The sequence below is a fragment of the Calonectris borealis genome, chromosome 19, assembly GCF_964195595.1.
Source record: "Calonectris borealis chromosome 19, bCalBor7.hap1.2, whole genome shotgun sequence".
Classification (NCBI taxonomy): Eukaryota; Metazoa; Chordata; class Aves; order Procellariiformes; family Procellariidae; genus Calonectris; species Calonectris borealis.
In genome coordinates, this window is record NC_134330.1 from 2,269,549 (window position 1) to 2,297,147 (window position 27,599).

Consider the following 27,599-nt stretch of genomic DNA (forward strand, 5'->3'; position numbering starts at 1 on the left):
TAAGATTGTTTCAAGTCATTCTGATTTTATTACAAACAAAATACTTCACATTCAATGACACCTCAGGCACACAGGATAATTACTCTTGGGGAAAAAAAAAGCCCAAACCTAAACACCTTAAATAGGTATCAGTATAGCTGTAGCTCCGTTAGGCTTTTCCACATGAGATCCCAAACTTGAGAGCACCCAACATCCCACCTGCTTTGGCTGTTAGGTTACTTTCGGGACGTTATTTCAGCGTTATATGTTAGCAATGGAAGCTGTTTGATAAAGACTTTACTGTCTAGTAAACCATGCCAAGCTGCATCTGAAAAGAACCATCTTCATCATCCAATTGTATTTTCAAATACAAGTGCTCTGTACTGAAGTCGTACAATGGATCATCTGATGCGCCAGGGTGTTTTGTGTCTGTGTAGTAACTCGTTGCACCTCATCGTTGCTTTGTCGGTCAGCTGGGTATGTCGCCGCTATTGCGGCAAGCTGAGAGAACGAGGCCCCGCGAACAGGAGGGCAGGCAGGGCTGGAGCGTGTGCTCTGGGCAGTCTGTCGTGCCCTTCGCTTGTTATCTTTTGTGAGAGAACGTCGGGGTACTGAGCGTCTTTTTATTTATGTTCCGAAAGGCGGCTCTGGTTGTAACATCCAGCCTTTCCAACGAGCAACGAAGACTTAAACTGAGGGATTATGTATAACTTGACAGTCGCACATCAAGTAGCGAGCAGACGAAGCTTATTGGTTTGTGCAGTGCTCTCATGCTGTGGCATGTGCTAATATCACAGAGAAGTAACAACTGTTGAGGAGCTTCCCTGCAATGTCCTTTCCCATTCTTTATCACAATTAAGTTAAAAAGACTGGACCACTGCAAGCTCTATTTTTATAGCCTCGGGCACGTGCTATCTCCTTTGAAAGCTGACGCTGTTTTACGAAGGAGTACAAGAAGGGAGGGGACTGCGTTTCTATGCCCCTGTACTCACACAAAGTCAAAGTGTGACTCTCACTACGTGCTGCTCTTCTGTCCTTATTCTGTGTCACGGTCAGAATAAAAGTACCGTGATTCTCTTTTTAGTTACAAGAGGTGTTAGAAATGAATGCCCATTCACATTTAAGATTAGCTTATATGGGGTATGGTTCTTTCCAGTGCTACGTGGCAGCGTAATTCTGACAACAGCAGTGTTAAACAGCAGAGTCAAAAGGAAACCAGACAAAGAAATGTCAGTATTCATACAATTCAACAAAGCTCCCTACTTGTTTTTACAAAAAAAAAAAAACCAAAAGATTTTAAACAAAAGGAAATGTCCTTCATTCAACACTGTTAAAATCTTTCAGCGCTGCCACAGTGACTTCAAAGCTTCTCCACATCTGTCTGCTCCAGCCAAAACGCTGATGTCTGTCCTCAGGCTTTTGTGATGTACCCTTCCCTGATAAGGAAGTCATAGATTTTCCTGGTTTTGTTCACATCGATCTTGATGAGTGCTCTAGCCTGCGCTAGTCTCAGGCCTCCTTGTTTGTTACACTCGTTCACTAAAGCAGCTTTATATTCTAAATAGGCTCCAGGGACCAACCTCACCATCTGACAGAGCTGGAAGACAAAAGGTGAAGTTAATAAACACTAACACTTGTCACACTCTTTCATTCTGCGAGCCCTGTTGGGGGAGGAACATTGCGAATATTTTTCTCAAAACATTTTAAATGTGTTTTTTTTTGTATGGGGGAGGCATACAGTAATTGCATTATGAGCTGTTTCGATCCACAGGTAGGGAGGGGAGGAGCTTGCTGGCTGCTGCATTCAAAAACATTCCTGACTAAAAAATAAACTAGGAGGATGAAAGCAAGCTCTCGGCTCACAGGAGCGTAACTATGAGTGTGTCCTGTGTGGGCGTTGTTCTTTACAAACCAGGGAAGTACACATGCCAAAGAGACTTGCAACCAGCAATTCAGCATGCTGGACGAGAGCCAGGGAGGGCATCTGTCTATTAATCCCCTGCAGACTAAGTCTTTAATACCTTTCTACAAAAGCAGCTATGCACACAACGCCTGCCCCCTCCGGAAGTCCAGGATGGAAACTGTGCGGGGAGGGCATTACGTCTTTGGAAGTTTGGTAAAAGGAATTGCTTTCAAAAGCCCCTGTGCTCTGCTCTTAGGCTGCAATGCTCCTATTTAGCTTCCAAATACCAGCCGCCTTCTAGATGGTGCACTGTATTGCTCCCAATGGAGATACTGGCTGTCTCCTCCTTTTAATAAGGAAATGCTTAATGATTGTTCCTCATTGATAGGAAATTGCAGAATTCGGAGTAACTCAGACTTTATGTCTCAGCTGACGAGGAAATCAGATTCCCCACGTACACTAATGTCCTAGTCACAATTATTTATATGCTGAATGGAGCCAGAAATGCCATGTTCCATGGTGAATCTGTGATCTGATTTTCAATGCCGCCATCTCCAATGAAGGGGAAACAGCTTCCACACAGAGGGAAAAGTCTGAAATACATCTATGTGTCACATACACCTTGCCTGTGGACCATCTAAGGACAGATTATGACTTCTAGTTAAAAAAAAAAAAAATCTTTTATTTCAATAGTTTTCCAGTGTTGCCTTTCACTGAATTAGAGGACAGGGCTGCCTTGGGCTGCAGCAGAAACTGAGCCATAAATACACGCAGGCCCCTTGCTGCCTTGTTTACCTCTCCTGGGGGTTGCCGCATGGGTTGCAGTCCCAGTTCTGTCTGCTCTGTTGACCTTCCCCGTGCCTCCGATTGCTTTAGGTGACTGTGCAAGAGCACTCTATATGGGACTGCAACCTGCAGCACCAGGCCGCGCTAACAACCCGTGGCTAAAAGAAATCCAGATTCCATTCTCAGCCACACATGCATACAAAAAGCTTGGTATATGCATTGTAAAGCAGAAATATGGAAAAAATATGAAAAGAACAGTGCATTGTTATTGCCTCCATGGTTCACATTAGTGTTACAGTGAAAAACCAACCATAACTGGTTGAGGTTTGGCTGTGAGGTATCTATAATGTAGAAAGAGCTCCACTATTCAGGTTCAGTGATCTGTCCAGTGAAGCCCTTGACAAAATCCTCTGCCAGCTTTAAAACCAATATTCATTAAGAAAAAATAACCCTTCTGCTCATCCCAGTCTCACAACGGAGGAAAAGAGGATGTCGTACTCTGGACGTTGTAATAGCACCTTGGCGCACTCCACCTTTCCTTGCTAAATAAGCTAATTTGCTGCAGCTATGTTGTACCTATAGTACAGTAACTGAAATTAAGAAGCCAACTGGAAAACCTGAATGATTTTTGTGAGCAGGAAAGAGTAGTCAGGGCATATAGCTGAGGTGATATTCACAGCACCTGAGACAGATGGTGTGAGCACCCCTGCACTGTGAAGATGAAGTTTTATATAGCCTATCTTTTCATTCCTTTCCTCACCTCCTTCTCCTTCTCATTAAGTTTCTCTGTCCCTGGGAGACCCGTGAGGTTCAGTGGTGGGGCGCTCCGTCTACCTGCAGAGACAAGAAAGGAGAACACTGAAGAACTCTGAGCAGTTTGGCAGTGGCTGTTCCTTAGGTGTGTTACCACAGAGGCAATGAAATCCCCGTGATGTTAACCCGGTACGACCCAAGTGTTTACAGAAAGGGTTATTTAGGGCCTAACACAAAAACTGCACTGATTTGATAAAAGGTATGATTTTGCAACTGGCACAGTCAAGCACTGTGAACACTTGCATGGGGACTCGTACGCTGTTAACTCTGGCTCACTGGCTTTTAGGAGGAACTGAAAGACAATGGCTTTCTGTCAAGCTGGCACTGACCGTGGTTAAGCTGGGCTGTACCTCCCGACTAAACCGACTCCTCCAGCCGGGGTCAGGGAGGTCAGCGCTGCGAGGAGGGTGTGCCGCGGGCGTGCACAGCGCGCAGGACTAACTCCCGGCGGGTGTGAAAGCGGCACCTCGCAAGGATGCTGAGATTACTTATTGGTGTGATCAGCAGCCAGTTTCTCTGGCATTACTGACAACTTCATGAAGCGGAGTTTTCTTTAAATGCCTTTAAATATGACACAGGTATTGTTGAGCAAATGCAGTTTGTGGATGTATTTTCGTCTGTTATGATAAACAGTACTGAAAGAAATATTATAAGGTAGTCTGATAGTTCTCGCTTTCGCTGTTGTTTATAACTTTGCTGAACTTCAACTTAAAGCTTAAACTTTCACGAGGGTTGTCTACTTGCAGGTTTGGGTTTTTTTTTTTCCTAATAGTATTTTTTTAACTTCCATAGCTCAGAACAAAGCTAGGGTTATTTATTACACTTTTAGAAAGTCTATTGCCCCTGTGCTGTGGGTTGCATATTTAGCACTGTTAGAGAGAGGTCTCTTTATCCCAGGACAGACTTCCCAAATTTGGCAAAGTGATGAGGTCTTGGGAAATCTGCAGCTCCGTTTTCCCCAGGACTGCGCTGGTGGCTGCTCCAGCCCCTGCCCTGTCCGGTCCTACCTCTGGGACTGAGGAGTCCCTCTCTCTCTTTCTCCTGTGCGTCTGTAGGAGACAGATGGGAGCCTGTCTGGGTGAGGGGAGCCTGATCGGAGGGAGAACTGAAGGACTAGAAAGAAGCTGGACTAGTGAGTCTCCGGGAGGTGTAGAGGAAGGTATTTCCCAGCACTGCTTCCTCTTTCTACAGCCTGGAACGAGCGTGCTATGATGAGACATGACAGAACTTGGTTTTACTCTTTTATAAACCTAGGAAATAACACACACTCACAAACTACATTAAAGAAAACATATTAAGGCTGCAAAGTCAAGATCTCAAAATCTAGAAGTAAAGTTAAGCAACGTTAATTTGCCCTATTGTATATTCAGTATGATGCAGCCTTTAATTACATAGACACGTGGCAGTTTTTCCGCAGTATCCTTGCCTTACTCAGTATGCAGGATATTTGCTTAATTAGCAAGTATATGGTATTTTGTTTGGGTTTTGTTCAACATGTGATACTGGTTGTAAACACTGCATGCTATCTGAGTTCCACAGGCAAAACAATTCATGTTCTCTTGGCCTCTTCTCCTTCATTGGCCACTGAATACTTGACAAAAAACTAATTTCATTCTTCATATTAGCCCTTCAGCTGAGGGGATACTGTCCCTCACAGACTCTGGGTGCCCAGCCTGAGATACACAATGCTATTTTCTCTCCAAAATACCAGATCTTAGCTATCACCAAATACGTTTAAAACATAGCGCATACTGCAATGACTAATTGCTTGGCATTCTGACCCAAATTTCCAAGGCTCCTGGCCTTGGAAATGAGGAAGACCATATAGACTCAGTGGCACCTCCGAGAAGTTTAGGTGGATCAAGCGGTTTATTAGCATCCACATAAAAACTGGATGTAGAGACAGAGCTAGAAGCCAGTTTTCCCCGGCAACATTTAACAGCCTTACAGTAAAACTTTATCCTAGTCTCATTCATTGCATGCCACCCTGTGACCTCAACAAATGAGATGTAATTTTATAGAAGTCTTGTTCGTGAGGGCCTTGACTGACCCCTGAATCTGTCCTTACTGGGCACTGAAAGAAGTAGGGGTCCTCTTGGTGGAAAAAAACATAATTTGTGATTACAGAATTAAGGAATATAAAAGCATATTCATAGGAAAGGAAAACTGAAGTTGCATAGGCAACCTGTATCATCTCATTCTGTCACTCTGGAGTGCTTGATGCTGCAACCACTGCCTGCTTCTCAGGCAACTGGTTTTTGGTGTTCTGCCCTCCCAAATCTGCTTTCTGTCAGGTTCATATTGCTACGGTATGTGCTATACAGCCTCATTAAAAACCTGGATTAGCTTTGTTCTCAGGTGAAAATTCTTTTCTTCCCTGCCTTGTTAATGTAGCTTTAGGGTGGGTTTTCCATCTGTAGCCAGAAAAATCTAGAAATTCAGCAAAAAAACCTACAGGATTTGCACGTGGAATGAGTTGCAGATTGAGGTAATGTTGACTTGACCAGTGCTTAACCATGAGGACTGGTTTTGCACTGAAGCAAGAGAGTCACTCTCCAACTGGCTGTCAGAACGGTATTACTGATGTATGGCTGGCTTTTTATCACAGACCACCATCTAACAGTTACCTGAATTTGAAGGAACGGGTACCGTGGGACTCAGGCCAGAATCACTGAAAAGAAAGGAAATTTTCAAATTGCCTTCATGTTTTTTTAAGAATAACTGCATATATTGGCTCTGGAACTTCTTTTTCCCCAACTTCTAACAATTATACAATTCAACTTGCATAAGCCAGGCCCTGATCTGCCATCAACACGATTTCTAAATATTTAGCACTCCCAGATTGAAGACCATGTCTGAAACCTGTTAAAACAAAAAAAAAAGGGGGGGCAGGGAGCAGGGCAGGGAACACAATAAAAAATTCAGTGGCAACTGACTGGGGAAATTCCAAATCATCTTCTCAGACCGTGTAGCACACAGGATGTACTTCCTTTGCACTGCAGCTTGCTCCTTAAATCAAAGTGCTTGTGCAGGGTGACTACGCATTAATAATGCTGCTACATCTAAAATCATCTGAAACATTTCAAGTTTCATCTGTGCCCTCATTAATATCCATAAAGACCTCATTTCCCTCCATGACTTTATTAACAGCAGTTAAGTTCCTGAAATACAAAATACAGAAAATGGAGATTTGGAGCCCTTACTCGTCACTTCCTTGTCTGCACTTCAACGAGCACTACTGCTGTTAACCGCAGTTTCTTGCCCTTCCGAATTTTGCAAATTGTATCTACTGTCATAAATTGGGAATGCATTTGTTACTATCACATAGGAAAATGTGTTTGATGCACCTGACTAAAGCATAGGTATGTAAAATGCCCAGTCTTACTGTAACCGTACATATCAGCTTGTCGACTGAGCCACTGCTGGCAAGCACTGCTGTCCTGGATGTACTGCAGGACTTCAGAAAGCATAGTGCGCTTTAGGCGTTCCTCATCTCTTGTCTTCTTAAGGTGATCGTATGTTCTGGCACCTATGGCAAACACATACCGCATTCTCACCAGCTGCCTTGGTCAAAATTTTCAGACTGTTGTTTTTCTACTGTAGGCAATAAGTGAGAAACTGTTCTCTAGCTCTGGACCAGTCTCTGCTATTCTCCCTCATGACAACTACTGGGCACCAGAAGGTACTAGATTCCACCCTGCACCGCTCCCCCCATTAATTTCAGGCCAAATACAAACAAAAAAGGCTTCCATGATCCAATTCCAGGATAAAACAGGCCATTTCATCTATGTAGAGGTCTTAGGCCTCTCTCCAGATATCACACTTGTTGATAGCCAGTGAAAGTGTTCAGAGATAAAGCACGGGAGACCGCTGTGCCATGACATACATTTTTTTTCTGAATCTTTTGCAAAGTGGTGACTAAAGCAGAGCTCTGCCAGACAGCGCATTCTCCAAGCTGATGGCTCAAACTAGCTTTAAAAAAGCACAGCTGGACTGAAGCATTATTGCTAAAGCTTTGTTCAGTTAAAAAGCTAGGCAAATGCATTTCAAAAATAAGTGTCTTTTTATTCAACACATCCTAAATGTTGTAAAATCATCCTTCCACACCTTGATGAATGGGAATGGGCTGAATAATGCATCAGGTACTTACTACAGAAATTGGTGATTCCTGCTGCTCTGTATTCCTGTAGTCGCTTTATTTCCCTTCGCAGCTCAAATTCCACTGTTTTACCCCAAGAGTAAGCAGAAGGAAAATCCAAAAAACAAATGTGGGTCAGTGGGGGTGGCAGTGAACTGTGGCGTACTCGGAACATTGCTATTTCTTATTTGTCTACACAGTTCGGCTATGAACTGTTCAGAAGCACAGACAGGGTTAACCTCTCTGCACAAGTCTGTATCAGATCTCAAACTCACAGTCTCCTAACACTCCTCGATCACAGATTTAAGCTGGTTTCTAGCATTTGTGTGCTCAGAAAAGTTATTTTATCTTCATGCTTTGACGGTTCCTTTGCCATATCCTGGACAAGGCAAATAACAATAATGTAGCATTTCTGGAAGGCATTTCAATAGGTTTGAAAAACTATTCCAGCCAGGCTCCTTATAGCATCTAATATTGTCTTTGAACTATGATTTTCATAACTGGACCTTTCAAAATTTTTCCTTGCAGACAACTCTTTTTCTGCAGTCAGTAAGATTAAATACCCATGTTTCTTTTGCTCAGAGATATTCACTGCCTATAGCTTTTATCAGCTGGCTTCCAGGCATTGCTTAGTTTTACAGTGAGCGAGTTTGCTTGTCTCGAATTTGTGTACTTATACTACTCAGGAGATCTGTATAATGCCTGTACTTGACTATCAGGTTGACTTGAGGACTTTGCTGTCACTACAACAACAAAACTAGGTTCCAGGACTAGCACTCACATGTGGGACGCATGATTTTGCAAGAGCATGCTTTTGGTATTTCACACAGGGTGTCCTGAAAATACAGTCGCAACTGTTTAAATGCTTTGTTCCTTCTAATGAGCAACAATTTTCCCAGTTTAAGTCACAGAATTAAGCAGGATGTAATGACTCGTGCTGGAATTTGACTAAATGCATGCTATGATCATGCATAAAGACTCGAGATGATTTGGTGATGGAACAATGCCTCTCCCTTTAAGGTAAGGGACATAATGACAGCTGTACTATATAATTACGTACACATATAATAGTTTAACATGTATCTTTCAAAGAATTCACAATTTGCTGCCAGCTCCCGATCTCTCAATACGGACATAAATTTTAGGGATTTTGCTCTTTCAGTGATATAGAGTCCCAGAAAATGAATAGTAGTCTTTTGATCAGAAAATACTACTTCTAACACATGATCAGAATGTTCAGTCAACTGCAAAATCAAACAAAGAACTCCGACACAGTTTAGCGGAAAAAAACACTTGCTGCTCATTTAATGTATCAAACCACAAATGTATTTGTTTTTCTGAGGTAGTTAGATGGGAGAAGAAGAGAAAAACAACCTCCTGCCCTCCAGGGGTGGTATATATTTAGGAAAGATTGTGGATGATGCAACCCCTCATTATGCCTATTGAAGAACATATATGCTAAAATCCTCAAAATACTTACACGCATGGCTTTCAATGAACTTATCATGCTCTACCGGTCCAAGAATTCGTGCAAATCGTCGCATTGTTTCATAAAGGTCTTGAACCTCCTTTGGATATCGCCTTTCCAAAACTAGAGGGGGAAAAAAGTGACACACCGTATCACTCCTACTGTGAGAAGAAAATAAATTCCGTGGAACCTGAAGTGACTACCAGTGATTACCAGTCTCTGAACTGCCCAAAGATCCAGATTTGGTACACTTCTTGGCCATTTTGGTGTCACAACTACAAATTGCTGAGTAAAAAGCAACAAAATTATACAGACCTTAAAATTCTAAAAGCATAAAGAATGATATTTATGATCTTGTTTGATCATTTCATAGAATAGTGAGATGTACTTAAAAGGCCTAGATTTCACCTTCAACCCACTCCCTACTCAGTGGAGCCCAAAATGCTTCTGAAGAGCAATTCTGAGGCAAAAACTAAAACCCTGAGCTGGAAGTAGTTAGAGCCAGCCGGTTGGAAACAGTCAGGGCAGGAAATCTGCTGGAATTCAGACCATCTGAATATGGTCCAGTATGAATAAACCACACTGGTGAACATGCAAAGTTTTGCTTTGAGTAGGGGCCACTTTAAAGTTAAGCAGTCACATCCGATACTCACTCTGAAATTTTCTGAGGTTGATTAGGCCATGATCTCTTATAATTCTGTAATTGAGAGCAAAATGGTATTAATAAAAGGCGTTAACTCGTGCATTACCGCATAAATACAAAGGCTTCAGAAGAAACTTTGATTTAGACCATCAGAGGGATCTAAAACTAAACCACGAATGACATCTCCATAATCCTTGAGCTGGCTAGCTGAGAACCATGATGTAGTGATGCAGCGCGGCTTTAATCGGGGTAAATTTTGGATAGCGGTGTGCATTAGTTCAACTCTGACAGCACTAGGCACAAAGGGAGCTACAATTGCTTTAAAGGTTTGAAATTGCTTCTTTAGGCACAGATTTTGCATCTACAATGTCTTATAACTTGTCCTTCCAAAATTGGAGGTAAAGGAATGTCTCATGAAGCATGATTTCCAGCTTCAGAGAGAGACAAATGTCCTTCTACTAGAGCAAGGGTGAGAGATGGACTGTGCATTTCACCACTGGGAGCAGGATGAAGGAATTTTTCCATGACAGCTTAGATTTTAAAAAGAGGAAAATGATTTAGGTAACTCATAAGTTTGAAATGCTCCTGACAGGATCAGGGAAATGAGCAGAGTAAAAAGGCAGGTAAGATATTTACAAGTGCATGACAAATACGTTTGTCACAGGTTTCAGCAAATGTCATGCGGTCATTGCTATGTGGCGATTCGATAAACACCTGACTTTTGCAAATGATAAGAGATACTACAAAGTTGGGCTCGTCAAGGTCAGGTTGGAATTTCTCTACAAAATCCATTACACTTTCTTTAGTATGTATAAAAGAATATTCCTGTCCCATGTAGACAACCCTTGCTGAGAGCGACATCAGCATTTTTATGTCATTTTCCAGACTTTTGTCCCACCCTGCTGTAGAAACTTTACAAAAACTGACACCGATTTGAGTTATGTAACTGAGCCTTATGGCACTTTCTTTTAGTATGACATGATTTATCATAATGGAATTTATACTACATATTTTTTATTTATGAATTATGAAGAACCAGGTCAATACATATCAACTCTTACCTGTCATTCAGCAGAACTATGCTGTATTATGAGAAGAAGGAATGGAGGAGTCTTACTCCAAATTACTAATTCTTCCAGCAGGGAGTAATACAGCAAGATATAATTTTAAATATTGAACAAAGTATTTGAAAGTTATAATAAAATTGAATTTAATGAATAGATTGAGTCATTCTAAAAAGCTGTCAAATGAACTGAATAAATTATTCAAACTCACGTCAGCAATATAGTTATCTTCATTACACATTGTGGAAAACTAACTTATGGACGACTAAGAATTAAAAATAATGATGCAAACATTTCTATGGAGAAAGTGGGGGTCTAGCAATTAGTCACAGACTCGCAGCTTTTTTTTTTCCCCTGAAGTAGAAAATTAATTATGTGCAGTCCATCAGCATTACATAGGGAACAAAAAGAACAGTGCTTTGCCTCTTTTTTCTCGTTCCTAGCCCTGGATCTGTGACTGGTTTCCCAGATAGTATTTCAGTTTCTCATTCTGCAAAATGGCTACGTGAGCTCATAAGGTGTGCTAGAAGCTTAGTTAGTTATGTATAACTGGATTTGGGATAGTAATATGAAGAGCACTGCGTACATGACTTTCATGCACTAAAAAACACTGGAAAAGAGGCTTTTCACAATTAATGACTTGTTTTTAGAGTTTAAAGGAGGGTTATGGTGTGTAGAGGTCCTTTGTCAACCACATGTACAAATAAGTATCCGGGTCTCTTAATCCGTGTTTTCTGGGCTGGCACCATTGCTAAAGCCATGTGCCTGATCTTAATCTGTGCACAGAAGGAGAACCACACATCCGAGATGAAGCCTGCCATGCAAATCTCATAGCAGAAGGTCTCCATGCATGGGAATTGTCTGGAAGGATGCTATAAGAAATCAATTATGTTTAGTATCAGGACAACCCTGGGGACCAAAACATGGTAATGAAGCAAAGGAACACAGTTGTTGCTTGAAAACTCACTTTTTTCTTCTCTGTCTTTCCTTTAACCTGGAATGATAGATATCTACAACGGCAATCTTCAGAGCTGCAAAATAATAATAAAAAAAAAAGATTACAGAATATGTACGTAATCACTGTATTAGGCTAATTTGCAAGCCTTTATGTTCATGGTAGGCTGAAATGGTCACTCTACTTTGCTGTTTTAAAAATCCTGTGGCAATTTTACAGGGGCATGAGCTCACTAGAAGCTAACCTTCTGCAGACTATACATGCTACCTATGGAAGCCTTCTTTTGCTTACTCCTTCCCCATATATTACTGCCTGTAAATATGAACCTGGGTAGATCCTGAGAACTCTTTTCAACTCTTCCTTCTTGGACTGTTTTACTATTAGCACTTATTTGTTCCTTCATACACGCAATTGTTAAGTATTCCTTCTCCTGAAAAGCAAATTTATCAGATTTAAGGATCTGAGCTATCATCTTTGGACAAAGGCTTCTTTGCACAAGGAACTCCAAAAAATAGAAAGACACACGAACTGTGACGATTCAAAGTAGCCTTTGCTACAGTTCTTAAAAACATCTACAAGATTTTAGCTTGTTAACTTCTAAACTTATCTGTCTGCCAGAAGAACACCGAGAATAGTTCACGACAATGTGAAGAAGCACAGGAAAAAGCCATGCTCATTAGAAATCATATCCTTTTCAAAATCAAATCTGTCTGCAGGCTGGCTGATCCACTCGGACATCCTTCAGCTTCTTTTTCCTGTAACCATTAAGTTAATAAACTTTTTTGGTAAATTCTTGAAAGAAAACATAAGGAGACACCTATCACCTTCCCTTCCCTCGTTTCATTAAATAATGCAAAAATTCTAGGTCATTCAAAAAGCGTAGAGTTGGCCGATTTCTTGGTTGGCTTTTTTTCCTTTACGTTAATCGTTTCAATAGGCTCTCAGAAGGAGGAGGCTTAAGACTTGACAGTGGGTTTACAGTCTGTAGAGACAACACGCAGGTCTTTGAAACTAAGCAAGAGCACGTCCCCTTTCAGCCCACTGTGCTGTCTAAACAGGGGTGGCCCAAGTGTGACAGAATCCAGAATCCATTCCTCTCTCTGTAGTTACAAGAAAAAGAGCAAAACTGATACTGGCAGTTTATTGATTGCACTCTCCAACAAATAATTAATAATGCAATTAAGAAAGAAGTGTGGTTATGCGTCTATTTTAAAATATGTATTTATATGTAAACACCAGGAAGCCCCTAGCCTCTAGGCAATTCATCTGTGCAGTCCTCTGGGTAATAAAATTTCTTATAAACAGGGACAGCTAAAGCCCAAAGGCGGCGCATATTAGCTCAGGAGCCAACAGTTTTGAGTGACACTTGCTGATCTTGTATTAGCAAAAAAATCTTCAATTTATACAAAACTGATTTGATGTTAATCTAGGAGCAAAAGATAACATGAAGATAGGAGGGGTGGTACAATATTCTTCTTTTTGCAAATTTATTGCAAAACCAGAATGTTCACGCATCACCATGTATTTTTCATAAAGAGGTATTTAAGTTTCCTAATTTAAGGACAAGCACAGGTAGCAAATTCTCCTTCTTGTTTAAATGTGGGGACAAGAAATTGGGAAATGCAGCAAGTTAAACATGAATGAAATATATTACTAAGTGTTGGAATCGGTGCCAATTTATGGAAAATATTTTTATATTTTTAAACCCTCTGCAAGCTAAGCTAACATGTTATTTTCTGGGGTTTGTGTGGGCAGAACTTAATAAGTACATGCAGAAATTGCATTGGAGAACCTCTATAAATATCACAAGTAATTATGCACCTATAACCATTGCATTTTGATGCTTTCACCTTAGTGCACAATATCCTGAAAGAAATTATGATCAGCTGGAGAGGGGAAGGAACATTCATGAGAACAAATGAAGGAAAAAAATGGAGTTTCTGCTTACAGAAAAATTAGTATTTGCTGCCACATGCAGTTTTGGAGGGGCTTTTGTTTTTAATAGACATATTCACACAGGAACAGCCGATTACAAAATCTGGAATGCATGAATAACTCGGACTACTACACTGTTACATGCTGCATTGAAATGAGAAAAGAGATGCTGTACGAATGAAAATGATTTGCCTGTGCTTTTCCCCATGGATTATACTAGGGAGGCAGTTGTTTGTACTGGTAATTCAAGATAATCCAAGCTGACACCGTGTTCCAAGTGTCCATTTTGGGAAATGATAAGGTTCTTTGAGATGGTCAGAGTAGCTTCGAAGGATCCAGTGATAGGCAGAAATTCAAGGCTCCTTTCTTCATTCCAAAAAATCAAAATATTTTGGTTTCTCAAGAGCATGTCCAAAACAGTTTCTTCGCTTTTCATTCCTCTTCAGCCTCATTTGGTCTGCAAAAACTTCTTTGAACACTAATGAGTGAGACCTTTGTTTCATGCTAGCTAACCTCTGTTTGGCATGCCAGGCCCAAATAACGGGAAGAATGCAAACTAATCAAAGTAAACAGGCTGTGTATCCAGTGTGTGCCTTGGTTGGTACAAACTCAATGGCTACAATCCAAATTCACCCTCCCTAGAGGAAAGCAGGACCCTAGGCAAACAGAGTATCTGCCTTCAGAGCATGTCAGGAACTTCCACAAAAGAATAAACATCACGTAATATTTAGAAGGACATTGACTGCCTTGTATCTTATAAAATGAAATTTCACTACTGTACAGCCAGAGTTGCAGTCTATTTCCACTCACTTCTAAACTTGCGGTTTCGGCAATTACTTTCCGGTGTTAGAAGTAAAAATCATTTACATGAAAAGGAAAGGGGAGAAAAAGCTGGGGAAAAGATAAATTACTAAGGTTATAATTCAGTCTGATGAAAACTTGTAATTCATGAAATATTCAAGCACTCTGGGCTGAATTAGATTCGTAACTAGTTGTTGCTTTTGATCTGTCCATTACGTTTTTGTTTAACTGCAATATATATTTGCATGCACTTATTACATTGCAAGTACTGAATAAAAGTTAACAGTTCAAAAAGTTAACTGGAATATGAGATTTCATACAGTTTCTACCATCTCACTCATATCAAAAAGGGACTGAACAATGCCTGTGACCTCCTGTGTGGTTGGAGGAGCTGGAGAGTCAGCAGGCACAGGTTTCTGTGTCCCTCGTAAAAGGCTGCCTGGGAGTCTTTCCACCTTGTATTAAATCACACTCTTCTGTCTTGTGAGAATACTGAGTACTTGTTTAGAATGACACAGGACAATATAACAGGGAAAATGCAATGATATCAGGAAACAGGTCAAGCAGCTTGGATCTAGAACTTTTTATAAAATGATTTTTACAAAATTTTAAGAAAAGCAGAGCAATGTGAAGGAAAGGGAAGAACGGGGAATTCTGTTCCAATGAAAGCATCAAATATTCCTGTGTTACGTGCAACCTAGACATTGCAGCGCTGATCTGTGACTTGTGAAACAAAACAAAGAAAGAGAGACTTTTCTTTGGTCGGTGTGTTCTCAGGGTCTAGCTTGAGTAACTTTCAGAAAATGGAATATAAAAGTAGTTTTCAAAAATTAATCTTGAACCCAGTGAGGTTTATGTACGTCAGGAAAACAAACTCAGGATTTTTTCACAAACCTGATACTTACATCTATGCTGCAAGACCCCATTTGGGTTTCTCTGGGCTATAAAATGTGTTAAAACCCTGTTTTACATCTTTACCTTTAAAAAAAAAAGTTTGCTGTTTGGCCAGCAAAAATTTGTCTCGAGCAGGTGTGGAAGACAGCCACAGGGCTGCTTTTCAAGGACGTTTCTGTAAGATCTAGCGTAAGAAGTTTGCCAGCGGGCCGGGCCGGGGTGGAGAGGCACGTTAGAGCCGCTGCCTGGAAGTAGTGAGAGAGCAGGCACCCTTGGGAGAGATTATGAGAACCTGGGCCTCCAGGGCTGCCTCACAACCTTCTCTGCCTGTTAACTAGAAAGTACAAAGGTTTCTTAAATCATCCAAATGCCTGTTCCTGCCTTCCGATCCAAGTGTTGAGCCATTTTCTACAGTATGAAATCCTACAATTAGGTTGCAAAATATTCTCAAGCAATCAAAAAGTCAGCATCTGAGATCTTTAAAACTGCAGGACAGGGAGGATGTGGCTCCTTCCTTTTTTGTATTAACTTGGAGAAAGGAAAGATCTAATTCCAAAGTTTTTTAGAAAATAATTGTTTCTCTCCCCAAGATGCCTCATGTAAAAGAAAAACAGCTGGCTAGACCCTGGGACTTCGTTTTTTAGAGGCATTCTCTCTCACGTGGGCAAATCTAGGACAGCTGTGGGAAGGAAGATGCCAGAGTTCCTGAGCTGAGATCGAAAATGTAGTTGGTCACACTCCATAACCTCTGCCAAACAGTTTTCACAGGGCAAATGCCTGACATCCCGTACCAAATACTGAAGACAACTGAAGAATGGACTAGAGAACATCCAATGAAATTATCAGGCAAACGATTTGACAGACAGAAGGAAGTATTTTTTCACACAACACACAATTAAATTGTCGAACTCCTAACTCAATTGTGGAACTCACTGCTACAGGGTATTATAGGGGCAAAAGTACAAATATATATAGTTCTAACAGTAGTTAACTAAGTTCATGGAGGACAGGTCCTTTGGTCAAAATGGTCTGAACACAATCTATGGCTCAAGAAGTCTCTAAATTTATCACTGCAGGAAACGTGGAAGATATGCCAAGAAAAGTATCTGCCTATATTTGCCTTTTTTGACATTCTTCTCCTGTGTGTCTGCTATGGGGTACTAACAGGACACTGAGCTAGATGGACCAAAGGGTCTGGCCCTGCACAGCTTTATGATATTCTGAAGAGATGAGGAAAGCTGATTTTTGCATTCAGATTGACAACTTAAACAGGAGGCTGGTAGGAGATATCTTAAATGGCTGAACTGTGCAGTGGGAGGAAGACAGGTGTGAGAGGTATGGAAGACAGTGCTGGTAAACCAGCTTGAATGAATATTAAGCTATCAATTAATGAACAGAATTAGGAGATTATTTTGCTTTTTCAGTTTACCAGGACTCAGAATAGGACATGGAAGCCAGAAAATATGTCTTTTAATAGTGATAAAAAGAGAGATGGCATGATGAATCCGTGACATGTCCACAAGCCAGTTCCCCTTTCAATAAACATTAAAAGGGAAGAGAGACTGACATACAATTCTCATAACCTTTTTTGAGCCAAGGGAGTTTGCATTCCTTAAAGCTCTGTGTACACTGCTAAATTTCAAGTTTGGAAAGACTGTCTGTACGTAACAGGATTTGTCTGTCTCCAAGGAATGCTAAGGCTTTAGCTTAGAACTGCCTGACATAGATGGGAGAATTCTAAAGCATAAACACAGTACTTTTAAACACTATGTGTACTTATAAATGTGGGGAAAAGTATGATCTTTTCTTCTCTACGGATCAAAATGTCATTTTAATACTTCCTTTATTTGGTATTATTAAGGCAGCTACATTCACAGAAACTCAGTAGCAGTAATTGGACTCATACAACAACCATCCTCTTCACAATAAAAAAGTAAGTTGTCACATACAGCTAATGCTATTATAACTCAGTGTGCATGTTTAATGCATGAAAAACCACACAACTTCAGGAGTAGAACAGTTTCAATGTGTTGCACATAGTCTTAAACTACATACCTCCTTGCTGCCTGTATTAATAACTATCCTGATATCAGATTTCCTAAACTAACAGAGGTTAGAGTAAGTGACAGATCTTCTAAGAAGCTAGATACAGTAGGCGGAAGGGGTATTAGCAACGGAGAAGAAAGTGTTCCTCCTTCTAAATCAGAACAAAAGTTGTGCCTTGCTACGATGGTCACAAACATTACGCAGATGGAAAGAATATCCTTCAGCCAGGGAGGGGAAGTAATATCAAGGCGCTGACGTTTCTGGTTTTTAACAAGCCTGTAGGTCTGTTTATTCACACACTGATGTACTGCTACTGTTTCTGGACAAATTGCTATCTCAGACAATTTGCTTCTACTTAGCTAAACTTTCTCTAGAGTTTATACTGGATAAAACATCATTTGTGTCTTTCCTAAAGAGATGCCTACTACTGGTGGAGACTATTGGATTTCAGTCATGTTCTACTTTACAACTGGCTACATTTCAGTAGTGAGTGAAGTGCATTATTCTATATGTAAGTACCATTTATACGTCAGTTGATTAAGAGCTTTTAAAAGAGATTTCAAAGTGAGGACCGTAGAAATGCCAGCGTTTAAATCCCAGCACACAGAAGTGAAATCATTAAAAATGTACGTTCACTTTTAAAAAAGTGTGTAGAGAAAAAGAGACCCAATGAAATGCTCTGTAGGCACTCTGAAACATTGTTTTCAGGCAATGTACAAAAATATGGGACTTACCATGCAAAATGTCTGAATCATCTTCTACAAAATCAATATCTCTCAAATCCCATTCAGCATAGTTGTCAAACTCCTGTTCAGAGGTGATTAATAAATTGTCACTAACTAGCACTAAAAAAATTGGTATCAAGTTTCAGTACACGTAGAAGTACTGAAAACAGAGATATTTACTCATACACAGTTGTACAAGGTTCCATCCTTCAGCAACATACATCACAGGGGAGCTTTAACTAGGGAATGTATAATATGCACCCCCATGGCTGGAACTGGAACAGGATGCTGTGATAGGATAATGAGAATTAATCAGGTAATCTCCATGACTCCCAGACTGTGGTGGAAATTCTGCTCAAATGTACAAAAACAACGAGCCCCTATATGGCTGAATTCATTACTTCATGTACAGGAGCTTGTTTTGCAACAGGAATTGGGGCCCTGCGCCCACAGCTAAAAACACTGAAAACAATGCAGGTCTTTCAAGTGATCTTTGGATCAGGCTCATATGTGCTTCTCTAAGGCAAATGAAATAGAAGCATGCTGAAGCTGACCCCTTTTGCCAAGCATCTAATTCACAACATCTAGCTGCTTACGCAAGAGCCATTCATTACTGGACATCTGGTGGTAGCAGCACGCCTTGCAGCCCGTACACACAGAGCCAGGGGCTCAGATGGCCTGCTCGCAGCTTTGCGGGCTTGCAGCGCCACCTCTGTAATTAAATCCTTGCTTTAATCACTCTGTCCTGTCCTCTCTTCTCATGTTTTTTATAGGAAGAGTGAAGGCCTACAGGCAGTGGCAAACGTGTGTTTGCTGATCTTGCATTCAGGAGCAAATTTAAAATAATGGGGGAAGAGAGAGTCTTACCTCTACAAAGTCAGCTCTCGCTGGCATGTACCCAGCCATATCCCTGGAGAGCAAGGAATCAAAAGTAGGCCGTGGGGGATCATCAGCAGCTGAAAAAATAAAGGGTTTTAGTTGTTGTAGAGCTTTTTTAACACAAAATGATCTGCAAATAGGTGTTTCTTTTGCAGGAAAAGTGGGAATAATTAGTTGAACAAAAACACCCTCATTGGGCTTTTATTCAGCGTTATACTCAGAAAAAGACTGAGTTCATCCAGAGAAAAATGCAGTAACCTGAGATCTTCATAGTATTCTCAAAAGTCAAACACATAAATTCAAGGTAATAAATAGGTTATAAAATGTAAACTCCACATTTCAGAGCTCAGCATCCCCCCAGTAAACCTCTGCAGATCACTCGGTCTCAGCGTGCAGGTTCTTTTAGTTAATAGCATCAGGGGTGTTAAATCTGGCATCTTCTGGGTGCCATTTACGGAGAGCTGCAATTAAAGCTATACAACTCTGAATTTTCACAGTGCTTCCCAACTGAGGAGCTCAGAGTTTTACAGACAATAATGGACCGAGGCTCACAACACACTTGTGAAGGAGCTAAGCATTGTAAGTCCCATGCTACAGATAAAACAAGCTGAGGCACAGAGAATTTGTCTTGGTCCAGGTCACATAAAAAAAATCAATGACTGCCAGGGACAGAACCAAAATTGTCCAGTTCCTACTGCTTTAGCTCTAAACACTTTACTGTGAAATTTAAATCTCCAGATACCAAGCAATCTTTTTTACCCAGCCATTCTGGGGAGCTTTATAATGGAACAGCCGCTAGACTGGGGGAATTCTAAAAATGTTAAATTTAAGGAAAACTGAAAATTTGTTAAATTGCTGAAATTTAACATACACTTTTTAAAAGGAATTTTTAAAGAGAGAGGTGTGAAATCAGCATAGGTTAAAGGGAGTGATTTTATGTCAAATCACATCAGCATCACAGTGGCTAATCAGACAAAATGTTTTAAATAATAACCCCTTCTCAGTTAACGTTGCTACGCAGGGTCTGGACAAGAAAAGTAACCACCCCAGCATCAGGGGGAGAACTCATGCTGGTATTTACCAGGAAGGACATGCTGTTATATCATGCCACACATGACGTAGCTTTGAGGTAGTGTGTCCTTTAAATGAATATGCACATCCAGGCTTTTGCTGCGGTGATTTCTGTGAGTGACCATTTCCACCGGCTGTGCAGGAACTTCTGGTTTTGAGAACCTGATGTTTTGTATCAGACCACTTTTCCCACTGAACTGGCAGTCTTGTTTATTTGATACACCAATGATTTAATACAGTGTAAAGAAAACCCTACTACTAACATTATTCAAGTTAGCCATCAGAACAAGCTCTCCTCTTGGGAATGAAAGCAAACTGCATGTGTGGTGCATGCCTTTCTCCAAAGGCTGCTCATTCCAGTTTTGGAAGAGCAGAGACCTTGTGGGGAAGCTCCCTTGTGTGCTAGTGGGCAGGGGATACTCACGGTGGAAAGGAATGGCTGTTTCGTTGTGCTGCGCCTCCTCTGCCTGCTTCAGGTTCAGTAACGTAGATGCAAACAAGGGATTGTTGATAAAGTGTTTCATATAATGTTTCTCACACTCCTCCTTGGATTTTGTACACATCTGGTTGGCTACGTCCTGCCTGAAGTGGGGAGAGGGGGAGGCTTAATATGAAGAATACAGAAATATTGAGGGGTTTTTTTCTTTCTCTAGTGGGAAAAGATAATTTTGGACAAGAGATTGATCGCATTGTGTGCAGAGAACTGATCTGTGATGACGTCTGAATTCACATGTTGCGTACTAATGCTGAGCCAATACTTACACGCTTGATACAGTGCTAGGGAGCACTTTTTTGGTGGTCATGAGCAATGCAATTCACTGTCTTTACATGAGAAACTCCTTGGCTGATGGAATGCACCAAATCTTTTATATGTTTGAAAATTTAGTATTGTTATTTGAGAGCTTTTTACACATTTTACTAACTCCAGGTAATGGTAAATTCTAAGTCCGGAATTGCACTCTGCTTCTCAAGTTTCTCTTGTGATTTTAACTGGATAGTGGTTTCCCCTTTTGTGTAGCAATGTCAAACAGGGTTTTTTTAAACACTGAAATGGTTGTACAAAACACATTCTAGAAACCTTTGCCAAACTTTCTTGGAAAAGTGGTTGACTAGAAACGTGAAGTATTTTGTCATAATAAAATGGCTGTGTAAGTTGAGGACTTTAAAAAAAAAAAAAACCACCAGCAGCAATCATTTTAATTTCTGTTAAACTAAAAACTGGATGCAAGGGATTCCAGGAAGAAAAGTCAGTTTTTCCTTTATTCGGTAAAGGCTGAAAAAAGCCAAATGTTTAAGGAAAAAGTTAAGATTACTTGTATTGCTAAGTAGGACAAAGACAGCATACTTGCACAACGCAACTGCAACCAGTTTTCAGCTTAATTATGACAGCAATGTACACATAAGAATGCAGAGTTCTCTTTCAGTGAAGTCTGGAGTTCTATACTTTTATATACAGCTATTTTTTCATGAAGGAGAAGAGAGATAACTCATGACTACAGATCTCCTTTATTTACAAATGCATAAAAATCCTGTAGCAACTACAGAAATTAACTTAACAGAACATAAAGTAAAAATTAAATATTTCCAGTGCTCTATCCTAAATACGAGAGAGAAGCAGGAAACCTCCAAAAATAACCATACCTAGCTAGTCAACTGTAAGCAAACTGAAACCACATAAGAAATTCTGTAGTTGGTTTTTACATAGGAGTAAACTGAGGCACAGAAAATCTTGTGCAATAGTTGAGCTCCTTCAAAACCTAGTGACTTTAATGCGAAATGAGGGAACTTTGTACTTCACTGGAGGTGCTCTGCATCTCACAGGAAGCCTTTAACAATTTCCTTATATATCTAACAGCAGATTTGAAACCAGAGTCTGCTACCCCAGTCTTCCACTTCAGCTGCTAAATTAGTGTCTCACCCACAATAAGTCACCGAACATTCAATGTGCACTGATGTACTCAACAGTAAGATCCAGTGAAATGAAAGGAAAAACTACCCATCATTCACTGAAGTTGGCCGAACCACTAAATTCTCACCAGTTTCCAAATCCACAGTCCATCACAGCTTCTAGGAGTGCCATTTCCTCTTGAGCTGTCCAGTTAGGATCCAAGACAGGGAAATCAGAAGTCTAGAGAAGATAAAAGCAAATCAAGCTGCTGTGATCCTCTGTTACAATCCACCACATGAAGAACAAAGAAGTTCTAAGCTACAGGGCAACATAGTATGTAATACTGGTAGTTTTAAAACTTTTGCTGTGTCCCATGAAACCTGATCAAATAATTGTTGAATTACTTAGGGCCTTGGGTCATCAACTGCAGTAAAAACTAGTTTGTCACTACAGATCTTCTGATATACTGTTACATGTTGAACCTACCAGCTGTAATTCAACAATGTTATGCTACGAAACACAATAAAAATTACTGAAGACCTTTAAAATGATTAATTTTGGGGAAGAAAAAACAAGAATAGAGAAACAGAAGTTGACTCACATGATTAGAGAATTGGAAGTCTAGTGAGATGCATTGTGCTATCTAGGCACAAAAAAAATGTAGCTTTAAATGTCTCCACTATTCCATTATGTTCCAGGTGGATATTTTTCTTTAATCTCCAGGAAGACTTTTTCTTTTTTTAATAGTTCCAAACCTCTGAATCAAAGAATTGTATCACTTAACTTTTCAATGTAATATTAGTAAGCAAAGGTCTAACTCCTGGGAAGTTAGGAAAGCTCAAGATTGAGTAGGTGTTATCTAAAAGGAGTATTTACCATTATCTCATAAGTATGATCACTTTGATGTTTCTTGTATTCAAATCCTCGTGTGAAACACTGTAGAACAAAAAAATTAGCATTATGTTAGTCTCTTACTTCTGCTCTGAAAACATTTTAACTGGTCCCTTTTTTCCTTTTATTCTCTGTCCACTGGGTATCCAAAACTGACCACCTGATAGGCTGAAAAAGATACTCAATTTTTCTGATTTCATTTTAGAAAAAACATAAAATCTAGAAAAATCTTTGTAAAATTGTGTTAAATTTGTCTTTGCATCTTGTCTTTTGCACCAAGACATAACTCCTGTGAATCGGCATACTTTTTTGTTAAGTATTTACAGCAAAGTTAGGCAGGTGAAAGAGTCTTGGCGGTATGTTTTAAAATGGATCATTGCCGGAAGAGAGCACAGAGCATTTCTTAAGTATTGAAAACAGTTTCCCTTTAATCTTGGTCTTCTGTTTAAAAAGCACCAGCATGGTTTGCAGATATTTTCAACAGTTAAATTTCTGTTTTTTTAAGTACAGGTAAATGAACAAAAATATACCCAATATACAAAATATGGGGTTGTGTATTTTGTACATATCTGAGCACAAGGCTAAGCTCCTTTTTCAGTTTTAGAGGTTATTGCCACTTTTTAATCATAAATAATGCAAACTTATTTATTTAATAATTAAAACTAGCAGTACTTTCTGTGGTTATCAGATCACACACATGATTTTTAAAGAACTATATCTGGTCACAAACGATTATTGTCAATATTGCAAACTTTCCCCAAATTTTCTTTTCCATTTGGGAGGGAAAAAAACAACGTGTTGTGACAGGGAAAGGGTGTTTCTTGATAGCTTTTCTTTTCCGTGCCATAAAAAATGACAGAAACGATACCTCTCTAGACATGCAGCGGCATGCTCCGTTACACAGTCAGGCTGACTGCATGTCTTAGGTAGCTTTGGCTGCCTTCACAAAGATCTCCTTCAGCTACTCATGCCTCAATTCTTCAGCCTCCAACATTTTCTTTGTCATTTCCCTGTCCCTGAGCAAATAAGTGTGTTGATACAAGTTTACAGAGACCAGTTATTAATGTGTTTATGGAACAGCTTGGCACCGGACAGGCCTTTGATGACTTTCTCAAAGAAATTAATGCCTTTGCTTTTATCCTTGCACTCACCTGCAAACACAGGAGGAAGGGAGGAGGCCCACACTCAGCACACTTAACGTAGGGCTCTGTGAGGTATGAAGAGCAACCTCGGCATGGAGGCTTATCAAAAGGGTCATCTGTGAAGCCAAAAGTAAATTTCATGCAACACAAACAAGGCACTGGTTTTGCAATCACCTAAATTCACTTGTGCCCAGTATTTTTAAGTGAACTTAACTGTATATAACCTCTTTCCTACTGCAGCTTCCCCAAATATCTGTCAAATGTACCTTGTTCAGCTAGAGTTGCAAGAGAGATGTTGGCACTGCATCCCTGCTAGACCTGATACACCGTCGGCTAAACCTAAACTTGTGCAACAGACTTAAAGGAAAATCTTCTCTGTAGCAGCCTCCTGGTACAACTCAGCAGTGATGCCAGGAGCTGTGCTAGCTGGCTGATTTGATCCAGTGCCCATGCTCGTGTTCTGCACCGAAGACCAGACCCAAGACCTTATTTGTGGAGAATACTGCACAGACAGCTGCAGTCTCCCATCCATCTACCTCAAGTCAGACTCGTAAAGGATATTGCTGTGGTTGCAAAGGCATCAACAAGATTGTTCTGTAATCCGTCCAAACCTCAGACTCTGCTCAGATTGCTGAACAAGGAATGAAACACTGCTCTGCAAGTTTTTCTTATTTTGTCCATTGCTAAGTAGTCAAAATAAATAGACTGTGAAGTTATAAGCCACATTTTTTCCAAGAAAATGGATTTGAACTAGCCCAACTATAAAAAGTCAGTAAAAAAAACAGACCCAAATTCCCACTGAATCATTCATGTACTCGTGCTCTTGAGAATTTGATCAAAGAAGTGACCCTGTGGACCAAATACTGCTAGTTTTCTGCCTCTCTCCCCCAGATGGCGGCTAATGTCTTTAAACAATGGCAAACACTTTCCAAATGTCATCTTATGGTACTTACTACTGAAGGAGGCCAGCCGCTCCATTCCTCTCCCTCGGTGGTGTTCTTGCTCCTCTGAGTAAAACCCGTCCTGCCGAAAAGCCCGTAGTGTAAGCCTTGCCCCAAGCAGTACGTCCAAAAAGGGTATCCTCTCCCTGCAGACGTCTCTCCGCAGCCCTCGCAGATGAGATCCTCTCAGAGCGTCCTGAACAGAAAAGCAAAAGGGCTGTCAGCAGTCTTTGTACGAGGGACCATTTGACATGGCTGAGCATCTGTTTTCTGCATATGAGAAGAAATCAAATGAGGAGAGACGGGACGCAGCATAAGAAGAGATGTGAAGTGATGGGGACATAAGCCAACCCTGAACTGAGGCTTTCAGTGGGAATCTATGTGCTGAGCAGAGAGTTATGAAGAGCTGTTGTGCAAGAAAGTGTTCTGCACCTCCAAGAAGCACTGGGGAGACAATGAACAGGTTAGAGATAGCATGGACACAGCAGTGCAAAAATCTACCACGCTCATGTCAACTACATTTTCAGTGTTGACTGGTGGCAGCTCCTATGAACAGGCCTGATTCACCAGCACCCGTGCAGTGAGGTTCTACGCTGCTGTCCACCATCAGGGAATTGAGTTGCTTTCCATTGTGGGATCTCTAACATGTCTCACTTTTACAAGGTATTTTTGCTGGGAATGGCTCAGGCTTCTCACTTACTGAAATTCATGTTTCTCTTTCTAAACTTTTCTCCTCCATGCACCACGTGAGGAGGCATGGTCCTACATCCAGGGACACCGCTGAGGCTGTGCAGCCCCTCCACGCAGATGGCAGCTGCTTCCACCCTGGCTACACATCCCTGCACCTCTGCTTGGATCCTCAGACTACCAAGAGCAACTTCCAGGCTGGACGTTTTACCCCGTGGCCGTAAGCGGTGCCGCACAGCCACCTCCGGGCACGCACTTCACTCTGTGAATTGCAAACCACCGTAGCCCCGTCTACAGGGCTGCTTGAACCTGTGCGCCGCTAACCCGCTGGTGCAGTGCCAGCACCAAGCACAGCAGCACAGCCACTCCTGCAGCCGCCCCGTGCACTCCCCCATATCCCGCTCCCCAATCCCCACTCCCCAGAGCTCGCTCCCCCATATCCCAGGCCCCGTCCAGCCCTGGCGGACCCTTCTCCCATCACCGCCAGGAGGCGCCCGCCCCCCGGGCCCCGCCCCCTCCAGGCCCCGCCCCTTCATGCCCCGCCCCCGCCAGGCGCAAGCGCAGCCCGTGAGGCGGCTGTGGGAAGCGCGCGCTCCCGGCAGCCCGCTCCCTCCCCCGCGCCCCGCCGGCTGCCCGGACGCCGCCCTTCCCGCTTCCCCCGCCCCGGAACCGGCTCGTCCCCGCTATGGTACGGTCCCGACTTCCCCGTCGCCCCTCACGGGCCGGACCGGGGCCTCCGCCGCCTCTCACCTCACGCCGGGCAGGCCCCACGCGCCACGGCCTTCCGCGGCCGCGCCCCGCCGTGCGCGTGCGCCAGTGCGTGCGCGCCCCCGTGCGGGCCTCGCGCGCGGTGCCGGGCCCGCCCCTCCCCTCGGCGGGTGCGGCTGTGGCCGCTGTGGGGCTGCGAGTGCCTGGGGGTCCCACGGGGCCGCCTCAGCGTCCGTGCACCGCGGCGGGGAGCGTTTCCGAGCGCCAGCAGTTGTGCGTGACGTGCGGTGTCACCCCACCTCCCGCCTGCCCCGCAGCCGAGGCGGCTGCGTGTCTGTTCATCCATCGCTTCCGAGGCCGCACAGGGCGGTGCGGGGTGAAGAGGCCTTGGCGGCCTCAGCTCTCCCTCGGATGCAGCGCTGTGCTGCACGGCAGGTACACTAGGGAGGAATTTAAACTTCTTCCCATAGCAGTTAATAAATCAGCCTTCAGGTGGTTCCCGCCAATTAAATCATCTTTTTGGGTTCATCCTTCAAGTTTCTGAGGTAGTGAAGGCAAATCTTGGCGGACTTTCACTTGCGGAAGGGCTCTCCAGTCCCCTGTCTGCCTGCAGGCACTATCCTGCCTACAAGATCTTCCCGTGGCTGTCTCCCATGTACCCTGCGGATGTCCTTGTGACTAGGTGCACATGTGGGCTTGGGCTTGTTGAGAACATCCAGTCAGAGGGATTTGAATAGGGCTTAACGAGTCTTGCATTGCATAATACCCTAAAGCTTGGGAATGATTTAGCTCATTGCTTTGTTTAAAATAGTCATTTGGTTTCGTATTAGACGATCTGCACAGCCAACCTGGCACAGTGGCAATACAGACCTCACGGTATCTCTCGTCACCTCTGCGGTAGCCTCGTATGCTTATTGTGTTCCTGTGGGGACATGGTACTCATTCAGAGCTTGGTGCAAATGTAACAGCAATGCTGACAATTAAAATGTGGTTTAACACAGATATTAAGTAGATTCTCTGTATGTTTATGGTGCCCTGGTGCTGGCAAATGTAACTGGTATTTCATGGATTTCAAATACTTGCTTATACTGCTGTTCTTGCAGTAAACTGAACCTGCCTGGAACACCCCACGTGGCCAGGGCTGTGTCTACTCCACATAGCTCAGTGACCCCATACCTCTGCCACAAAATACTCCTGTCGTTACTGTTTCTGTGCAACATTTTTTATGCTGTTGAGAGATGC

At 42.0% G+C, this 27,599-nt stretch overlaps 1 protein-coding gene across 4 annotated transcripts; it reads right to left on the reverse strand.

The window, feature by feature from the left end:
• TADA2A (transcriptional adaptor 2A) lies at positions 1–26,452 on the reverse strand. 4 transcript variants are annotated; one of them, XM_075168374.1, is made up of 16 exons: positions 26,400–26,450; positions 24,975–25,158; positions 24,031–24,137; positions 22,865–22,924; positions 22,137–22,228; positions 20,525–20,682; positions 19,018–19,106; positions 18,160–18,232; positions 11,762–11,825; positions 9,741–9,784; positions 9,100–9,210; positions 7,632–7,703; positions 6,878–7,010; positions 6,109–6,152; positions 3,429–3,502; positions 1–1,576 (listed from the first exon to the last, which is right to left on the reverse strand). In XM_075168374.1, the coding sequence occupies exons 2-16, from the start codon at positions 24,997–24,999 to the stop codon at positions 1,391–1,393; spliced, it is 1,332 nt and encodes a 443-aa protein (XP_075024475.1). In that variant the 5' UTR covers positions 25,000–25,158; positions 26,400–26,450; the 3' UTR covers positions 1–1,390. The 4 variants fall into 4 exon arrangements, 3 of the variants coding, with proteins under 3 accessions (XP_075024475.1, XP_075024473.1, XP_075024474.1); XM_075168372.1 differs by lacking the exon at positions 7,632–7,703 and having other exon boundaries at positions 26,400–26,452; XR_012676547.1 differs by lacking the exon at positions 6,878–7,010 and having other exon boundaries at positions 1,445–1,576; positions 26,400–26,452.
• Between the last annotated feature and the right edge of the window lie 1,147 nt (positions 26,453–27,599).